This window comes from Centruroides sculpturatus, unplaced genomic scaffold, assembly GCF_000671375.1.
Source record: "Centruroides sculpturatus isolate CEXI.00-Female unplaced genomic scaffold, Cexi_2.0 scaffold205, whole genome shotgun sequence".
Taxonomy (NCBI): domain Eukaryota; kingdom Metazoa; phylum Arthropoda; class Arachnida; order Scorpiones; family Buthidae; genus Centruroides; species Centruroides sculpturatus.
In genome coordinates, this window is record NW_019384391.1 from 783,394 (window position 1) to 798,248 (window position 14,855).

The 14,855-nt window shown below is 28.8% G+C and overlaps 1 protein-coding gene across 3 annotated transcripts in view; it reads right to left on the reverse strand.

The window, feature by feature from the left end:
- Positions 1–6,388, reverse strand: part of LOC111618245 (serine/threonine-protein phosphatase 6 regulatory ankyrin repeat subunit B-like) — a 97,059-nt gene extending 90,671 nt beyond the window's left edge. For 2 of the 3 annotated variants that reach the window (XR_002755541.1, XM_023359729.1), the window contains exon 1: positions 2,952–3,323. Coding sequence is in view for 1 of the 3 variants with exons in the window: in XM_023359729.1 (XP_023215497.1) it covers positions 2,952–2,954 (3 nt within the window). In the remaining 2 variants the exon portion in view is untranslated. Of the gene's footprint in view, positions 1–2,951; positions 3,324–6,341 lie in introns of those variants that run through there. The other variant, XM_023359730.1, reaches the window with a different exon arrangement.
- Between the last annotated feature and the right edge of the window lie 8,467 nt (positions 6,389–14,855).

Sequence of the window (14,855 nt, forward strand, 5' to 3'; positions counted from 1 at the left end):
AAATTCAAAGAAAGCTACGAAATTACTATAGACAAAAATAATATTAACAAGAACCTTAGCATCGACATCCATAAAAACTGGCTTCAATTATTAAAATAAAATAGAATGTTTATACAGTCGCAGGCGAGGCTGTGTACAACACTCGGAGAAGGGTAATGTTACAAATTACGAGGCATGCGGGGGAGTCCGTCAAGTCGGGAAAAAAGAGGGGAGGGAAAGGAAGCGGGAAGTACGGACACACAAGTCACAACTATCGACGTAACAGACTGAAGAGGGGCGAAAGCCCGAAACACGTTTCTGTAAGAAGTAAATGTAGGTGATGGAATTATTTGCCAAGTGTGTGTAAATGCACCAAGTCGTGACATAGAATCAGAAGAAACAAGAAAAAGAAGACACGGTTTCGACAAATAACTAAAACAGTTTTCAGTTTCGTTAACCAGTAGTCATATGAATTTTCATAAATAAAATGAGAAATGCATAGCTCATTTTACCTATCTTAAACCAAACAATTGCCATATTAAATCAGGATATTTTATTGCTATTATCAATAATTAATGATAGTAGCAGTAAAACATTCCAATTTAATACAGCAATTGTTTGGTTTATTATTAAAACATTGTGCTTTGAAATGTTTGTATTTGCCTATTTTATTCTAGAAATCCTTGTAACATAAAAATATCAAAAATATTGAACATATTAATTTCTTATTAAGTAATATTCAGTACATAGAAAAGACAAAAAAAAAAAAAATATTCTATTATTTTGTACTTACCAACAGATTTTTATTTTTGTTTATTGTTAGTTTTAACTTTTTCCTTTATTGTGTTTTTAGAAATGTATTTATTGTAGGGGGAAGTCATTACTTGCCTTAGGGTATTACTCAAGATTGTAAAAATAAATGAACAATTATTTATTGTGACATTGTCACAATGCTAGATTGCAATTTTTAATCATCTTTTAATTTAAAAAATAATGTGACGTTCAGTCCAGACAGGAAGTTCGTATATAGTTAATAGAGGTCTACAGTTCCTAAGCTTTCCATATCTCATCTGGATTTTAGTGGGGTCTTGCCACTGTACAGTACATTGTTCTTCTCCTGATAATAACTGAGTTATGCTAGTCATCTAACTCCGTTCCCGAGAAAATTTTGAATTGAAACCATGGGTCTAGACTGAAAGTTCATATATAGTTCACTGGGGCTCTAGTCCCTAAACTTTCCACATTTGATCTCAATTTTCATCTATCTAACTACATTCTTGAGATTAACAAAGGACAGACAAACAGACAGACAACAGTGAGAATGTATAGGTCTGAAATTTGAAAAATGCAGCTCAATAAAAATAAGCTTTAATTAAATAATACATCATTTTAATCAGACAAACAATATTAAAATAAAAATATCATCTTATTCTTAAAAGATTTTTGAAACAATACTTCAAACCTTACATCTTAACACGTATTTTTTACAAATTGTAAAAATTTATTGAACTTAATTTCTTAACTTTTTCCAAATTAATATCTGATTTCTAAACTTTTATGGTTTAAAATAACTAGGTTAACATTTATAGATACTAAAATATTTTAAATAATAAGTTTAAAGTAAATTGATTAGTTAATTTTGAAAAGATAAAAATAAAAATAATTGTGTTTAAAAATTCATTTATCAATTTCATACATTATGTTCACAATTTATAATTATACATCATAATAATATGTTTCTAGAAAAAATATTTAATGTTATATTCAAAATTTAAATTAAGATATCTAAAGAAGATCAAGTAAAAATATTAGGAAGCTGTTCTAACTATTAATTTGGATGTGATTAAGGAAATAAATTATTAAGCAACTTTTAAAATTCATTACCATACTTACTTAAAAAAAGGTATGAATAACTTTTCAGATCTAAATCCCATATGTAAAAAATTAAATATTCATAACTATTTGATAAATATATTCTCAACTAAAATGATCAAAATTATTCATTTATCATCCCATTTTTATTGAATACAAAATTGTGACAATAAAGCTTTAAAATTTCAAATTAAGTTGAATCAAATAGTATAATTCTCAATCTGTAATTTTAAAAACATTAACCAGAAAATAAATTTTATTAATTTCATGAATACATTAACCAAGGAGACAACTGTCATTAGTCCAGAAAATTAAGAAAAAAAAAATGTTGACACAGAAAAAGAATTTAATGTAGTGGAAATAGGAATTCTAAGTAGATGTGTGATTCTAGTACAACTAAAATCTATATTAACACATATTGTCCACCGGTGGCCAAGTGGATGAAACCACCAAATACCGACAGTCGGTCACGGGTTCAAGCCCACCAACAGGTCGGCCGCACGCAGTTTTTCAGGTTTCCTTCGTGCATCTAACACTTAAATAAGGGCCAGATTCTCACAGAAAGTTCTCCCGAGAGGCATTCCACCTTGGCAGAACGCCCATGTGTTACGTTGCCATATCCCACCGAACCAAACCAATTAACACATATAATGACCTAAATTTTTGCTAACAAAACCATCACAAACTGTATTTCAGAAACATTTAGTTTAGCAAATTACAAGTAATTTGTTAAACTAAATGAATATTCCTAATTACCTAAAACAAAAATTTCAATATATCAACATAAACATTTAAAAAAAAAAGTTAGTTTATAATTAAAATTAGTTAAATTATATTTTAGACTGTTAAATAACTTAAAAATAAAGTAAAAACATTAACATAATGACAAATGATTTTAACACGTGGCTTCGCCAAATGATTAAAGAATGTCAATTTTATTATTAATATAATACAATATTTTAAACTGGTTATGTTAATATTTAGATCATATCATAGATTTTAAATAATTATTGAAAACTAAATGGAAATTGTAGAAGTATAAGCTTATATTAACACAATAACCTTCTTAAAGAAAATATATATTAGATGTGAAACTTTACCATTCCAGCGTTGACCTATATAGCACAGAACGAAGACATCCTTATTCATGAATCTTCAAACCTGTCATGATTTCATCTACGGTAAAATATATTCTGAAGAGCTGATAGAATCGACGTGTTGCATGATACGTTTCCATAGTAATCAACGAATCGATATAAATCGCGTGCGTTGACATGGTAACGAGAAACAATCGCGTGCACCGTATAAAGTATTTCATAAACATCTTTACAATTATTTACTCTATCTATTAAAAAATAATCGTTATAAGAATCTGAATTTATAACGTTGTTATAATACCGATCATATTTATGATTAAATTGATTAATAAGCTTCGAATGACGCCTACACAAAAGCATTTTCTCTTCCTTTTCGATAAGCAGACGATTTTGAATTGGCCCTCTAGTGGAATTAATCGTCTTTCAAAATAAATTATTTTTGTTTTTAAATCTTATTTACAGCATAAACCCATTTCTAAAAATCTATACGTGATATTAGATTTTATTTTGCTGTTAAAAAATAAAGAATTATTTTTTTTTTTGTTTTTGACTCTTTCCGACATTTAAGCACTAAAACGGGTCTTTTTCGTTATGACCATTGTTCGACCGACGCCGCAATGGGTGCTGAGGGATGGGACTTGATATATTTAAGACATGAAAAATTTTTGATGAGTTGCTTGCAGGAAGTCGATCCCGGGTACACTAGAATAATAAGACGATGACTCAACCGTCTCGGCGGTGCCGGCCCGAGGCAAGTTTTAGGATGGAGCGAGATCCTATTATGGCGCCCCCTTGATTGCCCCTAATTTATACCCTTTAATTTTCTTTACCACTGAGGCGCCCCTAGGACTTAGCGCCTGGAGTGGCTGCTCCGTTCGCCCTATGGTAGGGCCGGCTCTGCGTCTCGGTCATCTGCCAATCTTTATAATAAAAAATGTTACTGTTGTGTTCGTAAATATAAATACTGTACTGTATGTAAATTTTGCTTTCAGATGCAATGTATTATACTAATTTCATAAAATATTGAACAGTAGAATGGAATATTTTAAATTTATGATTAAAATTTATTGACTGAGTGCTTTTCGATGCATGCACATAAAAATATCTAATACATACACGATGACAGCTAAATGACCGAGGCGGTGAAGGCTTCACTCTGACGCTCGGGGAATTCAAGTTCGAGTTCGGATCAGAAACCTTTGGACTTGGATTAGATTAATGGGATAAGGCAATCCAACACGTAAGCGATCTTCTAAGGTGGGTGCCTCTCGAGGAGACTTTTTATATGAAACTGACTCCTATTTAGATGTTACATATGTGAAGAAACCCGGAAAATTCCATGCGGCCAACCCGATTGTCAGACTGGAATACGCAACCAATTACTAGTATTCAGTGGCGGCCGGATGGACGAACAGTGAAGAGTCAGCCTATCGCTATGGGGTATCCGAAAATTAATTTGAACGAATTTAAAAAAAAAGCTGAAAACTTTCCGTGGTGGTCTGTTCCCGATATGTCAGACCCCGTCCTTCAATATCCGGCCGCTTCATTGCGGGCGTGGCCGAACCTACTATGGGCTCGAGTAAAAGGCCCTCTTAGTGCTAACAAGAAAGAAAAAAGAAAAACTATGACCCAGTAGTTTTATCCAATTGGTCATTGGTGGACGTACCCTTTGAACTTTTTCCATGATGATCCCGAATATATCAGATCACATCCCTCATTACCTAGCTACTTCTATTGTGAATCTGGAGGAGCCATTATGATATAGTGAGCAAAAAAGTATTTGCACATAAGCGTTATTTTGCATAAGTAAACTTGAGAAACAGCTATGGCAAAAGCCAAATATTTCTCTACAAGCAAAACATTTACTGCTAACTGTGAAAAATGGCGGTCGTCATGTAATAGCAATCTGATCTTTATTGAAGTTAATATGAATGTTGTAGTACATTGATATATTGCTAAGTAACTTATTGCCCAGTACATCGATATTGATAATTGAAGTCATACTCTTTCCAGCAGGACAATGATCCTTATCATATAGCTAACGTAACGTGGTTGTAGTTACTTTATGATGTAAAAAATGTACTTAAAACAGTTTCCAATCTCCTGACTCTACAGAGAATTTGTGGCATTTATTTGAGTTACAAGTGAGAAAAAAAAAATTCCAACAGAACTGAAGCAATCACTCAGAGAAGAAATGTTGAATAAAATCAGTCCAGAAACAACGAAATAATATTGTAATCAATTCCCAGGTGACTACAAGCTGTGATCGATGCAAGAAACATGCTATTACTACACCATTTTTTAAAGGTCTCTTTGTTTTTGTTGGCCTTTGTTAGCGTTCAGATACTTTTTGACGTTAAATTGCTATTTATCGGTATTATTGTTAGACATTACTAAATACAGTCGAACCTCCTATAACACTGTTGATTTTTCCGTTTTATATGAATTCCATGTTGTACGAGTCACTTAGATTTTACAAATACGTGAGCAGTTCACAGCCCGGAATACGTATTTATAAAATCTAAGTGACTCGTACAACATGGAATTCATATAACACGGAATTATCTACAGTGTTATAGGGGGTCTACTGTATTAATTAAGCCTATCATGATAGCTATTAAAATTTTGTCAATGTATTGATATTCTTCACTTATCATTTATTTTGTATTCGTTTATATTAGATGTGAGCAAAAAATAACAGTGTGCAGATATTTTTTTTTCTCTCGCTGTACGTAGAAAAGGGGTCTCTTGTGAGGAAGCAAGAGAAAAAAATTTAATTTATAGTTATATTTAGTTACTTATATTATTTATTTTTAATTTTGTTTCAATTATTTTGAGGACGTATTGAGATAGCTTCAACTGCTATCTCAACACGTCCCAGCTATGGCTTCATTTGCATAACTGCATGATAAAACTTTAATAATAAGTGGAATTACATACCAATAATTTAGGATTTAAGTATGGCTGAGATACTAAATAATATTCTACTTATAATTCTGTAAGCAGACGTTGATAGAAATACAAGTTAAGCAAACTTATTTTTGTCAGCGTGTTTAGTATGTAAATAAATAAAAAAAAATTGTCTAATGTCTATCTCTACCAATAACTGTTACAAAAATGTAAATAAAAACATAATTTAGCTATATTTAAACCCTAAATGTTACTATAAGATTATGCAAATGAAGCTTTAGTGGGAAGTTTGTCGAGGTTTAACATAACTCCCAAAACTCAAAATAACTGAAATAAAATAGAAAACAAATAATATAATTAATTATATATAACTATAAATAAAAATTTCTCTTGTTACCTCACATTCTTTATGCCCACAGGGCGGAAGCAATTTGACTGATAAACTTGCCTGACACGTTGTTGTTTTAGCAAATACAGTAATACCTCGGTTTTCTTTGACTTCAGTTATCGTCGGTTTCGGTTTTCGTCGGTTGCCTCGGATTTTGTCGGCGTGCTCACGTGATTAGACTGCTAATTTTGCGAAAACAAAGGGTGACCTACGCGTTTTCCTGCTCAGTGTGGCGTTTTTTCTCGTTATGTGAGCATTACCCCTATAAAATTATTATTATAAGTAATAGTACTATAAAAAATTGTTTAATTTAAATTAAAATTCTTTACTGTTTTTTTAATAAATGAGTTTGAATGTTATTCTGAAAACTTCAAATCTAATCCAAACGAGAAAGCTTACTCCAATGATTTTTCACGAGTGGTCTATTCCGATATGTCGGGCACAATGGGAGCATTGTAGGTTCTTCCAGACCTACAATGGGGGTCCGGATGTAAGAAAATGACTTCTTAGTGTCCGTAGGACGAAAGGAGTGGAAATGGAAATAAAAAAGCCATTTTTTACACAACATAAATAAACCTTATTTGGTAATGCTATGATATACATAATTTCAAAAAAAATTAATGCAAATTTTTAAGAACATCCAAAAAGCGGAAACTTCTTGGACCTTTGCATTGAAGAATTCTGCGAAGCCCAGTTATGCCGCTGCTCTTAAAATGAACAACTTGTATTGAAATTAATATCGTTCATTTTAATCATCAAATGTAATGTTTTATTCAAATTTCAATCAAGTACAGTATCTTCTCTATGTATATTTTGTTGTTTTCGGTATTCGCGTCATCTTTGTTATTCATTTCGTGCACGTTTACGATAGAAATTTTTTCTTCTTTTTATCCTCATAAAAATTCTTCTAGGTTTCTCTTGACAAAATTTCTCGAATACTTTTATTAATTACTTATTTTTGTAATGCAATAAAAGTATTCGAGTACTTATTTTAATCACTCGACATCAGTGCCCGATGATTAAAACCAACAAGCATTGAAAGTTGGTCCAAGATTCGCGCTTATCAACGGGCTATTTGAATGCAGTTTACTGGGTTTTCTTCGCGTGTCTAACACCTAACTAGAGACAGTTTCTCCATAGAAAGTCCTCCCTGGAGGCATCTCCGCTCTCGTGTTATGTTGCTTTGTCCAGTGTACCATCGTAGTGAAACCCGTCATTACAATTTTTTTTATGATGGAGTTCTGAAAACCTCTATAACACAATCATTTTACTTGTATATAATTACATTTTGTTTCGATTTAAATTCTTGTCTATGCACAAAAGGAAAGAAAAGAATAGAGTCCATTCCGACTACAAGAGTACGAACTCAGTGCTTATTGAAAGATCTTTGTTTTCATTTTGGGCTTCAAAAATTATACTATTTTTAGTACTTTTTGCTGATAAAACTCTAAAAACATTTTAACTTTCTAAAAGTTTATCGGTGATAGATGATTAATGGAATCTTCAAGAGATTTGACCCAGACTATTCATAAAAAATTTTCCCAGAGTATCACACAGACTTTGTTATAGTGTAACATGTGAGAAACAATTCTTTTACATGCAGTTGACTCTCAATGAATCGAACTGTATTAACTCGAATCTCTTACTAAGTCGAATTTTATATTGGTCTTGATATAGTCTAAATCCCACACTCTTAATGCCTTTTGCATGTTTGTATGGTATTGAGTTTGAGAACGCACTTCGATAACTCGAAACGCCGAAAGCCACGTTTAGCTTTCGGCGTTGTCTTCACATTTATAAAACCTAAATAGGGGCCGCCAGTTTTCCATAAAAGTGCTCTTGGGAAACATTCCATAGACAGATCGCCTGCCGTAACCAAATAAATCAAACGAAACCAATCTTATGCCGGAAAGTTCCGTAAACTGAGCATATTTTTTTTTTTACTCTTTCCGCTCTGTGGCCACTAACAGGGTCGTTTTAGTAAGCCTATTACGGATTCGGCCAGACCCACAACGGAATGGCCGACAAATTTAAGAGACGGAACCTGATATATATGGACGGACGACCTCTCGACAAATTTCTGGGGTTTCTCGATCCGTCCAGAATCGATTCCGGTCCCCAGAGCGGTAGATTGCCAACTTTAACCGCTTGGTCATTAATTAACCGTATTAGTGACCTTATCGGTTCGAGGCAAAAATATGGCCACCTTTCATATAACGCTTGCTATGTCTGCTTATACACTATTATATACAATAAAACAAATATCAAAATTCTATACGTTAACTTAAATAAATTTGTAATTTCATCAAAAAATTAAATGTATTAATATTTCAATATATTATAAAGAAATTTTTATTCTGGTCTATTTTCATCAATAATGTATGTATGCAATGAATAATTACAATAACGTAAAAATTCTATAAAAACCTAATTTTCAACAATTTCTTAATTACTAGCGTATTAAAAAATTTTGTATACAATTACAGTCGACCCCGCTATAACACTGTTGATAATTCCGTTTTATATGAATTCCATGTTGTACGAGTCACTTAGATTTTACAAATACGTGTGCCGGGCTGTGAACGGCTCACGTATTTGTAAAATCTAAGTGACTCGTACAACATGGAATTCATATAAAACGGAATTATCAACAGTGTTATAGGGAGGTCGACTGGTATACAGGGTTATCACTACCTCACGCAACTCGTAAATTAATTTTTTTTTTTTGTTTATTGATGTCATAATTGTTGAACATTTAAGTATTTATAAGTGCTCTTTCTAATATCAGATTTTAATAAAAAACAGCCCGTATTTATTTTAGATAAGGTTCAAAATATTTTATTCAATTCTAAGAAGTTTTTATGAAAATATCCAAGTCAACTTACATTAAATAAAACGTGATACATCGAGCTGCATATCAAGTTATATTATTTCGTAAATATTTTAATTTTACATACTAAATTACATTTTAATTAGATAATACTGTAAATTACCTACATCAATTTGTAATTATATTAATATAATATATGGATTATATTAAACATCGATTTCTATCAATTATATAGATTTGGATATTAAAAAAATATATTTTAAAAGACATAATATAGCTTCTTGTAATATAATTTCACGTAAATTATTTCGAATAGTATAGATAATTATTCTAACTATTTTTATTCTAATGCTTTTCTGTCATGAAAAGTAATATACTGTATTAACGATAGTTGCTGCCCCTGTAAAAGTGTCTTTTCAGCAAAGTTACTAAATATACAGGTGAAGCAAACATTTCTTCGTTCTGATTCGTTTATCAGAAATTATTATAATTCTTAATAAATGAGTGTTGATAACAATAGAAGAATATACTTTAAACAATTTAATATGTATGATAAAAAGTTTTTATATTATAAAATATAGAGTGAATAGAATTAAATGCATTTTATTTTCTACTTAAATTTATGAGTCTTACTCGTTAGTAAGATTATTGTATATAAAATAAATGTATTCTAAATATTTAATTTATATTACGTTTATCACAGTATTATTCTGTAACAATTTCAATTACTATTTCAATGACTAGAAAATAATTTGTTAAAATATAAATAAGCAATAAATACATTAACTACTGTAAATGCATTTTATTGAATATGACGGAAATTATTTTCAAAATGCATTCAATAAATAAATTACAATTAATCATAAAGATTTATTATATTAATATTATTAATTTCATTAAGTTCTCTATGAATTATATATATTTAAGAACTAATAGCATGCTTTTATACAATAACAAAGAAATAATTAGGACAAACTTACACTGATAAGGAAGTAATTAAGATAATTGCAATAAAGTATTAATACAATACTATAATACGAACTATGAAATTTAATTACTTATTAGTATAATTCTATTATAATTTATCAGTTTTAAACTTAAAACTTCTAACAGATTAATAAACATTAGTTAAATTACTATCATTTTACATATCAAAGTAATGAAATTTTATATTTCAAAATATTCTTCTATACCTTACTAAATTCAATTTTGATTATACTTAAAATGATAAATGAATTTAAAAATTTTCAATTACCTCTTGCTTTTTAATAAATGGCTCCTAAAACAAGGTAACTCCTAAAAAGCGATTAGTGAGGGCGTTATTACAATAAACGACCTAATCTTTCAGAAATGTATAGCATCGTTAAACATTTAAACTTCGTGTCAGATATTAAATTTTCAAAACTTTTATTATTTTTATTCATTCTACTTAATGATTCGGTTACACTTTAACACTAAAAGTTACTCAGTTATATAAGTATATATATATATAAAACACCCTCACAGACATATTACCCGTACGCTGACCTAAAAAATAACTTATTTATTTAAATAAAATATAAGTAAAATATTACCGTTTCAGCAGCACACATGATACTATATTAGAGCGGATGTATTATTAGTTAGTATCCAAAATTTCTTCCTTTACGTTCCTTCAAAATTAAGATTACCTTCCAAACCATGTGTAGAATCCATGCTTTCGTCTAGAAATTTGTCCCAAAAATGAACGAAGGACGTATGTCGTATAGTATAGCACGTGCTAAATTTGATGCCAATCGATTTATCAGTCTCTTAGTTTTTAGAGCGTAAGAATAAATAGATGAAGGGGAAAAAACTCATTAATCTACAGATTACTTGTAATAAAAATAGTAGTTGATGTATTCTTTTTTTTTCCTTTTTTTTTTAAATTTGAGATTAAGCTACTTTATAAAATGAGTATTAAATTGGCATTGTTCTTTATAATATTCCTTTTTATTTACTTAATGGCAAAACGTGTTTCAAATAAAATGCATTGAGTTAACATGTAGACTATACGTGACGCACTATATTAACTAGGCCTTTTTTCTATTAGTTTCTATAAGAAATTACAATAGTATTGATCAATTTTTCTACTCGTTCTCCTAACCTACTTACGACAACAGAATATAGATATTCTTAAATTATTAAAATAATTATAAAAATAAATTATAGGAGAATAATACTGGAAATATAATATACTCATTATAATGCTATGTTAATTAATAATTAATAAATTATGAGAAAAAAAAAATTCGTTTTAAATTTTTAAAATAAAACATAAAAATTAATAAGGAATTTTAAAAGTTAATCTCTAATTTTTATTTTAAATAATTTAAATTAAGTTTAACCTGAACTTTCACATTACAATTTATGAGTTGAAAAATGAATATTTATATATAGATAAAAGCATAAATGTTAATAAGCAATTATTGTATTTAAAAATATGAATTTTCTAAGATTAAACATTGTAAAATTTGAATAAAAACATATTCATTTTATAACAGAAATTCACAAAATTTGGTACTATAATGTATTATATACTGTAATTTATTGAAAGTTATAAAATTAATTAGAACTAAATAATATATTGCTTCTAATATACTTTAAGTTTAAATATATATACTTTAAAGCAATTAATTTTATTATGTTTTAATTATATTATGCATCATTCTATCTTGTTAAATGTGTTTTTATATGCTATGAATGGTCACATAATTGATGAGAAACATTTCACTTATCAAAATTTTTGGCTTATTAAACTAAGCAATTATTTTGTATTTTCATAATGAATAAAGTTTTCATTTAAAATCTAAAAGGCAAATCTTTAACATGAAAATAGCAAACTTTGTTTCATTTAATTTTTTTAATAATTAAAAATATAATCAAATATTGATTAATAATATTATAAAATAGTAATTACTTTATAATTATTGATATTAATTTATATACAAAACAATTAATCTTTAGTGTATTAAATAATAATATTTATTTGTTATTGATGTTAAAAAATTAAAAGATCTTTTAATATATTTTTTTAAAATTAAATTTATTTAATTTATCAAAATCTAATCAATAAATTTGAAATTAAGAGTAGTTTCTAAATCAATAATTAAAGTTTCCATGTCTTAAATTAAAATATTATAAATCTTCCAAGTCATTATATGAAATATTGATTTCTTTTTCTTCTTAAATTAGCAAATTACACTTACATTTTTATTTTAGTAATAAGATTAAACCCAGAATTTTTTTTTTAATACTTGAAATTTTTATATAATAAACTTTTATTATTTTTTTTTAATGTGGATCTATATATATATATATATATTTTTTTTTCTGATTTCTAAACATTTTCATTATATTTTTTAAATTATATCTTAAATAAACTTATATATAAATATAGTTAATATTTACCGTCTGTAGAAGATAAAACTGAGTTAAAAAATATAAAAAATATAGTAAATATTCATGAATTCTGCTTTAAGCCAATGGCCTAGATACAATATCTAAATCTGTTTTTGATCTAGTTTTACGATTGAATCAAAATGCAGGAGTCGTATAATAAATTATATTCAGATTTTTTTTTATGCAAAGAGTATCTTGATTTACTGCAATTTTATTCATTAAAATTAACTCTTTCTTGTTTCTATCAGATTTTCGTTTAGGTTAACCGTCCAGTTAAAAGATAAACACACAATCATTAGGAAAATTTTCATTCACTGATAATTTAGAGACAGTTCAATTGATCACAGATAGATATTTTTTCAAGGTTTTAGAGGGAATTGCATGCTTTCCTCCTATATCTTTTAATTATCGTTATATTTATCTTTATAATAGTTAATTATCAAAACTGTTTTTCATAAATTGCAGCGATTTTATTAAATATTATTTTGTTTATTAAAATTTCTTAAAATTAGAAAAATTCTTTAAAATCTTTAAACAACTTCTTCTAATCGCTATCATCAAGTAAAAGATACCGAGGCAAGATTTTTTGGTCCTTAGACTAATTAATTGATCTGTGTATCTCGTTTTGTTTAAAGGTTTTAAAGAATTCTTCTGATTTTAAGATATTTTAATAAACAAAATGAAAATTGTTATTATATAATTTAATTATTTCAAAAACGTGAATAAACTTAAATTTTATCTTAATTTCGTCCGTAAATAATAGAATATAAACATTCTATAAACATAATCTGTCACATACATGGGCGACTTCAGGGGGTGGCAAACTGAAGCATTTGCCCCTCACCTGGATCAAGAAAAAATTTATACAAATTATAAGCGTAAAAGTGATTGTAATATGTAACTTTTGTTCTTTAATTGTTACTCCTTTTCCAGATGGATCCTTTAGTAATAAGCGTAAATTTTGCTAAAGGGAACTAATCACACAGGGAACACACCATTAATTGATTATGCCAACTTTATTTTACAAGGACTATAGAGGGGCAGAAGGCCCGAGATTCATTTCTTTATACAATAAAGTTGGCATAGTCAATCACTGGTGTGATTAGTTCTCTTCAGAAAAAAATTTATGCTTATCACTGAAGAGATTTGTAATCTTACACCTTCGATAATGGAGTCTTTGATGCAGTACTGTAATCTACAATTTCCTTTATAAAACTTTAAAAAATCAAATAATTACATAAAAATTTATTGATTAATTATTTCTCTACAAGTCTCCGCGAAAAATTTTCCACGGTAGCATAGCTTGCCATAAAAAACTCAAGGTTTCCATTAATTATTTTAAAATTTATACGTCATACTAGGTTACTGTATCATTTATAGATTTTGCTGAAAATATTTTATTAGTTCATATGTATTATTTCATAAAAATAGAATTTGGAATTTTTTCAATTCAACATTTTTTTGGTCCAACAGTCGCCGAGTATCCACTTAGTCACGAAACACTGGATACTGGTAAATGACCGTAGGTTCGCATATGACCAACGGGTTGGCCACCTGAAGTTTTATAGGTTTTCTTCATGTATGTAGCACCTAAAGTAGAAGCCATTTTTCCATATAAAGTCCTCCCGGGAGGCATTCCTCCTTGGCAGATCGCCCAAATGTTTGCGTTGCCTTATTCTATCAATATAATACAAATATATTCCATAGAAAGGACTCCCCGGAGGCCTTTCCTTGGGAAATTGGTCTTAATATTGTATTACATTTCCTTATTTCATCAATTTAATCAACTTTTTTGTACTGACAACAGATAAATTTATAGTTTGGGCGGAATATTGTTACTTATTACTCATTAAAATATACATATAATATCATTACGTGTCAAGTGAATGTCAGCAAGACAAATAGAATTACGTGGATCGCAGAAAATGGTTTACAACATTTTCATAAAAGTAAATATTTTATTTTACTTTTTATTATATCAATATAAAAATTCATATTCTACATTTATTGCCTTTACATGCATTATAATGCTTAAAACATATTCAATAATGGCATTTTTTAAAAATAATTTCAGTATTATTATTTACCATATAAACAGTATGATTGTGGTAAATAAGAAAGGTTCATTTATGTATGCTTATGTTATCGCAGACAACATAGGCATAGAGGTTATCCACAAATAATGTCACGCCCCAAGGTGGAGGGGGAGTTTAAGAAATTTGACAATTCATGACAAGAGAGGGGAGGGGTTTAAGGTAGCGTGATGTCACTACTTATTATATATACAATTTAGGTTATGGATGAATCTTGTATAATAAAATCGCGCTTGCATTGCTCTTTTATTCTGCTGTATCAATAT